The 10,177-nt window shown below is 48.3% G+C and overlaps 1 protein-coding gene across 1 annotated transcript in view; it reads right to left on the reverse strand.

Moving 5' to 3' along the window:
- Positions 1–10,177, reverse strand: part of ARHGEF16 (Rho guanine nucleotide exchange factor 16) — a 37,913-nt gene extending 27,736 nt beyond the window's left edge. Inside the window, exons 1-2 of the mRNA XM_082230037.1 lie at positions 9,971–10,177; positions 2,129–2,720 (exon numbers count right to left, since the gene is read on the reverse strand). Coding sequence (XP_082086163.1) covers positions 2,129–2,692 — 564 coding nt within the window. The 5' untranslated portion in view covers positions 2,693–2,720; positions 9,971–10,177. The remainder of the gene's footprint in view (positions 1–2,128; positions 2,721–9,970) is intronic.

Genomic DNA, 10,177 nt, shown 5'->3' on the forward strand with positions numbered 1-10,177 from the left:
TAAACAACAGCCAGCACTGAAAACCATTTAAAAGCACAGCACGCATATAAAAAAAAAACCCAACCAAAACGTACAAACCTCCCTTCAGAAGACCCTGTCACAACAGTCAGTTACTGGCCAAAGACCTGTCTGAACAAAGAAAGTGTTTGCTTTCTACTGAAAGGAAAGCAGAGAGGAGACTTGACTAGACCCCTGTAGACGGGAGTTTCACTAACTGGGAGCAGCCACCAAGAAGTCCTTGTCTCGTGCCTCCTTGGAAGATTTCAAAACCTGGGCAGGCTCATATAAGGAGGTAGGTGCATACAGGGTCATAACCAACACTGTGAATGGCACTGAAGTCAGCACTTTCCATCGGGGGAAAAAATCACAAATTGGCTACCCTTGCATCCATTTTCTGATTCAAGCCACATCTGCAGCTTGTGGTCCTTCAAAAATCTAAGTGGAGTGCATGAACTCTGTCATATATCCATGGCAAGGTTCCCCTCTCCTTCCAAGTTTCCAGGAGAGAAAAGCCCAGTTACATGGACTCTTGTGCTGAAAACGTCCGCCCCTTCACCCTCCCCTTTCCAATTCATTCCAAATCTCCCTGGAAAAGTTGATAGAAACCCCAAAGTCATCTTCAAATAGAGAGCGTGATTAACTCCCCAGTTCCCAAGGATCTATCAAAGGCAGCACCATATCCTGCATCCAGATGGCAGGCTGCTTTGCTCACTTCTGGAGTGGACAGAGTTAACTTGTTTTGTTTTAAAATCCAAGTTTAAGCTCTGACCCTCTGCTGGCCAGGCCTCAGCTAATCAGGGCAGTAATTCGGGCCAGCTGCGGCCAAACTGGAGCTCTGCATGCATTTGTCCAATCCAGAATAAAAGCATTTGGGACGAGGATGCAAGATTTAACACTTTGGAAACAAACACACCATTGCTTCAGCAGCTCACAATACAATTTCATTGCATGGGTTCCTAGAGTTGGAAGGGACCTCCCTTCCCTTAGGGTCTTATCTTCCAACCACCTGCAATGCAGGGATCTCAGCGAATCCTGAGTACTTCTCGGGCTTCAGAATCCAAGGTGTGGTCTGAGTGACCAATTGCACCGGCAAGCCATGGTTTGGAGTCCCTCAACACCTGGACGGCACCAGGTTCGGGAAGGTGGCACTGTCAGCTTGCTCCTTTCCTGAGGTAGGGTGGAAGGCACTATGGGGCTCTTGGCATGTCCACCTGAAACACCCCTGAAGTCTCAAGCATCTTCTGGGTGAATGGAAGGAACCCACCCAACTCTACTCCAGTTCCGGACTGGGACAAATCAGCTGCTGAAATGCTCGTAAGTAACCCCATTAAAACAGGGGTAGCCATGCCCAGGAAGGAAGCATCAGCAGGCTACAACTTCTGCCACCCTGACCGTGGGCCGTGCTGGCTAGGGACTGATGGAAATTAAGAGTGCAACAACAACTGAAGACACATTGCTGGCTTCCCTGCTAAATGAGAGCCAGCAGGGTGGAGTGATTAGAGTATCAGACAGGGAGAGACCAGGGTTCGAATCCTGACCCCCTCAGCCATGAAGCTCACTGGGTGACCTTGAGCCAGTCACTCCCTCTTGGCCCAACCCACCTCACAGGGTTGTGGTGGAGATTAAAAGAACAGGCCACGGTGGAACGGTACAATGGAGCCACACACAAAGAACAACAAAGAGAGAGTTTGAATGCTTTACCTGTAAGACTGTAAATTATTTGATGTGTTAATGTGAATGGAAGTCGTTAAAATTGCAGCTGCGGTATAAGGGTTTGTTATTCTGACTGGTGTGTAATTGGGATTTATAAGTTTCTGGAATGCAGAGTTAAAGTAAATTATCAAGCCATCAATTCTAACATAGTTTGGCATATGAACAATTGGCATTATTGGTTGTATTATGATTTGGTATTGTGACAATGAGGCTTTTATTGGATCATTGTAACGGAAAACTAATAAATTATTACGCATAAAGAGCGGGCCACCTTGAGATCCATCCATGGAGAAAAAAGGTGGAATAGACATGCAATAAATAATAACAACAGTGGATTATATACCACTGTGCCCTCTAGAATAGCCTATAATTCTAGGCTATTCTTGAGGGCACAGTGGCAGTACAAAGGACCTACCTTTTGCCTTCCAGGGCTCCGGGCTCCTTGGCCATTGGTTTCTTCACAAAGTGGCTTCAGGCCGCCCCCAATGAACTTGGAGGGCTCTGCAGGCTCGCCGTTCCCCAGGCCCTTCATGGCGGCCCGGTACGACATGCTGCGGAGGTTGCGCTTGAGCGTCCCTCCGTCCAGCTCCGCTTCCTCCAGGTCGTCGAACGAAATGCTGGGGGCCGACATGCGCTTGGGGTCCATTCGGGCGGCTTCCTTGCTCAAGATGGCCGCCGAGAAGCTCTGGTGCCGAGAGGGGACCTTGGGCTTGGGGCCCTCCGCCAGGCCCTTGGGGATGAGCTGTTGGGTGCCCACCTTGAGGGCAACTGGGCTTTGGGTGCTGAGGACGATCCGGCGGGGCCCAGTGGGCGATGGGGAGCGCTCGGCCAAGAACGCAGAGCTGTCCAGCGGGCCCAGAGAGCTGCGCTTGCTGTGTGGGGACACATTGTTGGAGCTGAGGCGCAATTCCGAGCTCACCTGGTGCTCCAGCAGAACAGCCTTGTCTCCCAAGGAGCTGGTCGAATGGCGCTGAGACATGGCGCCGGCGTCTGCAGATTTGTGGGGCCTGGAGAAAGGAAGAAAGAGGATCAGGGATGCAGTTTTCCAGCACAGGAAGCAAACAAAATATGTGAGTCTCTAGGGATCTGAATCTGCCAAAGCCATGACATAATAAACATGTGGAGATCATTTGGATGGTTTCATTCAGAATCCCTGAGGAAAATATATTTCTTACTCTTTTTGGAGTAGGTAGTAACACTTAAATGAAAAAATTGTTTTAAAATACAGTGGTACCTCGGATGTCGAACGTTATCCGTTCCGGAAGGATGTTCGACTTCCAAAATGTTCCATTTCTGAGGCGTGGCTTCTGATTGGCTCTTGCAACCAGAAGAGCCAATCGGAAGCCACTTGTCTGCCGCATCAGATGTTTGGCTTCCAAAAAACGTTCGGAAACCGGATCTCTTACTTCTGGGTTTTCAACAATCAGGAGCCGAAATGTTCAGCAATGGAGATGATCAAAAACTGAGGTTTGACTGTACCAGGATATTGTCTTATGATATTCTCAGTTGGAGCTAAAGTTACTAAGCATTCCAAATAGTAACATTATTCCACAGGCGGCAATTTTTTGCCCTGCAGTTGAAAATGAATACAGTGGTACCTCGGGTTACATACACTTCAGGCTACATACGCTTCAGGTTACAGACTCCACCCAGAAATAGTGCTTCAGGTTAAGAGCTTTGCTTCAGGATGAGAACAGAAATCATGCTCCGGTGGTGCAGCGGAAGCAGGAGGCCCCATTAGCTAAAGTGGTGCTTCAGGTTAAGAACAGTTTCAGGTTAAGAACGGACCTCCGGAACGAATTAAGAACTTAACCCGAGGTACCACTGTATTTTTGTTTGTTTGTTCTGTAATCTAACATCATGTGTGAGTTGATTTTTCAACAATAACTACGCTCCAGACTTAGAATAGAATAGAATCATAGAGTTGGAATAGACCACAAGGGCCATCGAGTCCAACCCCCTGCCAAGCAGGAAACACCATCAGAGCACTCCTGACATATGGTTGTCAAGCCTCTGCTTAAAGACCTCCAAAGTAGGAGACTCCACCACACTCCTTGGCAGCAAATTCCACTGTCGAACAGCTCTTACTGTCAGGAAGTTCTTCCTAATGTTTAGGTGGACTCTTCTTTCTTGTAGTTTGGATCCATTGCTCCGTGTCCGCTTCTCTGGAGCAGCAGAAAACAACCTTTCTCCCTCCTCTATGTGACATCCTTTTATATATTTGAACATGGCTATCATATCACCCCTTAACCTCCTCTTCTCCAGGCTAAACATGCCCAGCTCCCTTAGCCGTTCCTCATAAGGCATCGTTTCCAGGCCTTTGACCATTTTGGTTGCCCTCCTCTGGACACGTTCCAGTTTGTCAGTGTCCTTCTTGACCTGTGGTGCCCAGAACTGGACACAGTACTCCAGGTGAGGTCTGACCAGAGCAGAATACAGTGGCACTATTACTTCCCTTGATCTAGATGCTATACTCCTATTGATGCAGCCCAGAACTGCATTGGCCTTTTTAGCTATGCCAGAAATCCTTATTTAATTTGTCTAAATGTTTCCTTTTCTTGTGACAACCATAAGAAGGCCATCTGTCACATACGATCTAGTTGAGATGTCTGCATTGCAGGAGACTGAACTAGATGACCCTTGGGGTCACTTCCAAGTCTACAGTTGTATGTTCCTATAAATAAATATACTCAATTCTTTCCAAGCCATCTTCCATTTAGCCCACCCCACATCACCAAGAGAGGAACCTGCATAAATTCTTGCTTTCTTCTTAAATTAATTTCTAGGAACAACATCTCCCCCAAAGCTGCCGCTGAGTGACATTCCTTCAGTAAGTGGAAAAATGTACCTTTATGGGGTGTTTTTCTTTTTTAAACAGCACCATCATTTGGCTGGTCAATAGGTCATAAAATCACCTGTGCATAGTGCCCCATAAATATTAGCAAAGCATTGTATTAAACCTTTGCTGAGGATGATTTCATAGGCACCTTGTTGCTTATTCATTCCCATCGAAGCGGTCAATTTCATAACAAGACAGTTTTTAAAAAAGTTAAACACAGAGGCCGCGGAACTCTTTCAGCTTGCAAAGACTGGGGGGGGGGGAAAGGCTGTCCAACCTGTTGGATTAGTTTTCAAACTGATTTCCAACTAGTATTCCCTTCCAGTTTTCTATAGCGGGTTGGGGCACAAAAAGGTATTCTTAATTCAACTGTCTCTGTAAAAGGGCGGGGAGCTCCCCTTCCAGATGCCTTGAATGCAACTCCTAGTTTAAAGATATTTAGGGATCCCAGGACAGCTTTGTTTTCATGCTGGCTAGGATGCAGTAAGTTTCCCCCTTCATTCCTTCTTCCTTTGGAAGGACTCTAGAAATGTACAGGCATGCTACAACAACACTATTTATATCCCTCCAAGGGGACGCAGGTGGCGCTGTGGGTTAAACCACAGAGCCTAGGATTTGCCAATCAGAAGGTTGGCGGTTCGAATCCCCGTGACGGGGTGACCTCCCCTTGCTCGGTCCCTGCTCCTGCCAACCTAGCAGTTTGAAAGCACATCAAAGTGCAAGTAGATAAATAGGTACCACTCTGGCGGGAAAGCAAGATGAGCACCGCAACCCCAGAGTCAGCCACGACAGGACCTAATGGTCAGGGGTCCCTTTACCTTTAAGGAGATCAAGATGCAGTGCATGGTTCTCCCTGCCCCCACTTTATCCTCACAACAACCCTGTGAGGTATGTTTGGCTGAGAGATGTTGACTGGCACAAGATAACCAGGGAAATTCATGACTACTAGGCACAAAGGCTGTGTCCTGCCTCCACTGCTGGAGGCGGAATGTCTCTGAATGGCAGCTTCTGGGCACCAAATGAAAAGAGAGCAACCGTGCTTCAGTTGTAGCCTTCCCTGGGTGGCATCTGGGCAGTCTATGTGGGGACAAGATGCTGGGCTTGATTGGCCACTGGCTTGATCAAGCAGCCAGGCTCTTCTTAACAGCTGTGTGGGCAATTTGAACCCTGGTCTCCCAGGTTTGAGGCTTTAATTGCTACACCCAAAAACCACAGACCCCTGATTATTTAATATGAATGAGGGCATTCAAAGGAGGAAATAATGGCTGCAAGAAATGTAGGAGCTGCTTTTGCGTCTAATTCACCAATCTCACTCATCACTGTTCCTGAAATGCGCCATTGAAAATTGTTCTCCGAGAATAGCCACAATTGGATTTTCACACATATCATAGAACAGATTTTAATCAGGCTGATCAACCTTTCCATGCCCGCAGGCAGGTGAGTTTGGGAAAGCGGGCACCAGGTTAAGCAGAGGTTGAATTCTTAAGGGCTCTACAGATAAAACAAAGTATGCTACCTTTAACTCCTAGGAGGAATGATGATGATGATGATGATGAAGCTATGAACTGCATCTATTTGGTGCAGTGCCTGGAAATTTCTTTATTTACAACCCGCACCTGTTGAGACATGTTATCTAGGGTGCAAGGTAGATTGCATTATTTACTCCACCAGCATTCCTTCCAACCCTGAAGGAGCAGGAACACCCTTTGATTTCTCGGTTGGCAGGTTGGGGCACGGCCGGAGCAAGCAGCGACAGAGAACACACAAGTTAAGAAAACAAAAAGCAGCAAGACTCAAATTCAGGAAATCCTGGACTAGATGATCCTCAGGGTCTCTTCCAACTCCATGATTCTATGATGTCAAGGCCAAGATCAGGATATGGATAAGGTGGGCAAATGGAAAAAAAGAGGATCAGGGTGGGGTGGGCCCCTGCATCTAATAGTTATGTAGAAGAACAAATCAGCTCTAGGTAACAAGGTACACCTACAGAAACTCTATCTTCTGCCCAACTATTAAAGACGCAGGAGGCCTCTGTCCTCTATATTTCCTATCTGACCCTAAAGGTAAAAAAGGGACCACTGAACGTTAGGTCCAGTCGCGGACGACTCTGGGGTTGCAGCGCTCATCTCGCTTTATTTGCCGAGGGAGCTGGTGTACAGCTTCTGGGTCATGTGGCCAGCATGACTAAGCTGCTTCTTAACCAGAGCAGTGCATGGAAACACCATTTATCTTCCCATCAGAGCAGTACCTATTTATCTACTTGCACTTTGACGTGCTTTTGAACTGCTAGGTTGGCAGGAGCAGGGACCGAGCAAGGGGAGCTCACCCCATCGCGGGGATTTGAACTGCCGACCTTCTGATCGGCAAGCCCTAGGCTCTGTGATTTAACCCACAGCGCCACCCATGTCCCATCTGACTCTAGTTGCACATAACTTCAACCATGGTGGTGGGGACACACAGAGCGATGCTGGCACAATTAGCTTCCTCAATGAGAGCCAGTTCCACGTGCTGGCAGAACACACAAGTGGGAATGTTCCTGGTTCAAATTTCTCATTTGCTATGAACCTGCTGGCAGTTCTGTTGGTATTATTATTTTCCCCAAGGATCATACTGTTGACTCCTCCTCCTGCAGGGCTGTCATTAAAAAATTACTTACGTCATGTATACAAAGGGCTTTCAACATTCTAAGTGCTACACTGTGCTGATTGTAACAATTTGTCTTGTTGGATTTCCAAGTACTGGGCTGCAGTCAAAAGCACAGGAGCCAGGTTGGGAAAATAACATGCAGGCAAAACTGGCTAGCATCTACTCCTGAGGCAGGATGTAATAAATAAAAACAGAATCAGAGAATCATAAAATTGTAGAGACGGAAGGGACCAAAAGGTCATGCAATGCAGGAATCACAGCTAGCCATACAGGACTAGCAGTCAGGTGTGATTCAATAACCACTTTCAGATGAAAATTAAAGCCTGGTTCTATGGGTAGTGCATCTGCATTGGATGCAGAAAGTCACAGGTTCAATTCCCACCATCTCCCGGCAGGACCGAAAATGTTCCCTTTCTGAAACCCTGGAGAGCTGCTGCCAGTTAGTGTAGACAATACTGAGCTAGCTGGATCAATGGTCTGAGTGACTCAGGATAAGGCCTATCGTTCTCTCCCAGGACACTTTCAGATTCACCATTTCCGGGTGTGATTCCATCATGTGCCAGCAAATTAGGGCTGCACCATTCAAGTTAATTTGGCTCTCTCAATAAACCTGCTTCCCTGCAAAATTTGGACTTTTCTCGGTAAGAGAAGCAAGGTGGAAATGCACCAGAAAGTGTGAAATAGCACCGGGATTGACTCAATGTCATATAACCTCCTTTCAAAAGAAACAGAACGAGTACTCAACAAATAGCCACTGCTATCTAAGCTTCCCACAAATTTTGTGCAAAGGAATCAGGATGGATGCTCCTTAAATAGGTCACCTGGAAATAATCCGTTTTCAGGAAGGAGGTAAACTTTAGGGTTATAGCTCCTATCCAATGTTAGCCCTACTCACTGTAGATCCATTGCAAATAATTGACATAGCTAACTTCAGTCCATTGATTTCAGTGAGTCTGCTCCAAGTAGGACCAACCTTGAACACAAACAGATATGACTAGTTTCACTTTCAAGCCCTTCCATGAACCCAGGAGAACGCCAGCAAGCCTAAATAGCTTGTAAGCTTTTCATTAGTCAACCCGTTCCCAGCCAAAGCACTTTAAATATTGAAAAGCTTGATCCTAACAGTGCCCCCCCCAGCAGTGCCCTCCCCCCAGCAGTGGCCATGGATTTCAATCAGATTCCTTTGTTTGAGACCTTGGTTTCCCCAAACTATTCTCTGAAGGCTGCCCTATCCAGGTTCACTCTTAAATCACTCTGACTTAATTTACTCCCAAATATGCCAAGGTGACAGAGAGGCAGCATGGTGCTAGACATGGTGCTGTGGGTTAAACCACAGAGCCTAGGACTTGCCGATCAGAAGGTTGGCAGTTCAAATCCCCACGACGGGGTGAGCTCCCATTGCTCAGTCCCTGCTCCTGCCAACTTAGCCGTTCAAAAGCACTTCAAAGTGCAAGTAGATAAATAGGTACCGCTCCAGCGGGAAGGTAAATGGCATTTCTGTGCGCTGCTCTGGTTCGCCAGAAGCGGCTTAGTCATGCTGGCCACATGACCCGGAAGCTGTACGCTGGCTCCCTCGGCCAATAAAGCGAGATGAGCACCGCAACCCCAGAGTCGGCCACGACTGGACCTAATGGTTGGGGGCCCCTTTACCCTTTACCTTTAAGTGCCACCATACTCACTGGGCCTGCACAGGATTGCACCATGGGCACCTGCAATCCTTTGGGGGTGGGGACAGGGAGAGAAACAACACCTAAAGCGAGGGGGGATAATTACACACACACACACACACACACACACACACACACAGTAGCGTCTACATATTTTGCTTCATTTCACAGATTCTACAAACTTACTCTTGGTTTCTATTTGGGATATCGGGGATGGCGGGGGGGGGGAGGAAGGGGCAAGGGGCACAGTTGCGCTCCCCACCCACAGTGCGGTGGATACACATGGATTACACGCAGGAAGGCTACACTCATCATTTACTAAAAATAAAATAAATTATTACAATCCTCTATTATGCTTACTCGAGTACGCATTCAGCTGGGTCATCACGCACAAGAAGCCCGCCCCCTCCACGCCACGCGCGCGCCACAATCCAGTGTGGACTCAGGCTCAGGAGTAAGTTCCACTTCGACGATGCACCGCTTACGTCAGAGCAAAAGGTGCCTGTTGCAATTTTCCAGCCAATCTCCTTTTAACCCTTCGTACACCGTGCGCCACGCATGCGATCCTCGGGCCGCCTTCCGCAAAAGGAAGTCCTCTTATCAACAACAGGGGCCTGTATCCTGCGGGATCCCTGCTCAGAGTAGACCCGCTGAAATTAGAAGATCCAGGCCTGGAAAAGGATCAGACCCCTGCTAGCCTAGATTTCGCCCCTCCAGGATTTGCAAGGGGTCGGACTCGATGACCCTCTGGTGCGCGCCAACTCTACAATTCACTGATTTGTTCCCTTAGTGCAGAATGCAGCAAGCGAAGCAGCTTTGCTTTATTAACTGCTGGGACGCCCTTTTCTAAGCGGGATACATACGACCCGCGGAGGTGACTGCCTGAACGCCCACGATTTGAAACCGAGCCGCGCAACTCCAAATCACAGCCTCCCATAATCAAGGCGCGCGGGGTGGGGTGGGGGGAGAGATGCGAGGAGCCTCCCTCCCGGTAAGGAAGCAATTGGGAAAACTATGCCTCCTTTGACCAGCGAGCTAACTTTCCCACGCGCTCACACACACACCCAAAACAAACCCGTGCGCGCTTTTCTCCAAACGCGCTCACCTTCTTTACGTCTCCATCGGGGCTCCGTCTCCAGCGTCAACGGGGCGCCATCGTCCTCGGCCTGGGACAAGAAAGAAAAAAGAAAAGCACAGGTGTCGCCTGCGAAGGGGGGCTCCACCCTCCGAGGAGGAGCCTGAGATCGAAGTGCACCTGGGCAAGCCCTCCCACTTGGCTCTCTTTCTCCAGCTGGGGCGCAAGAGCCGACCG

The sequence above is a fragment of the Podarcis vaucheri genome (genome assembly GCF_965113315.1).
Source record: "Podarcis vaucheri genome assembly, chromosome: 7".
Classification (NCBI taxonomy): Eukaryota; Metazoa; Chordata; class Lepidosauria; order Squamata; family Lacertidae; genus Podarcis; species Podarcis vaucheri.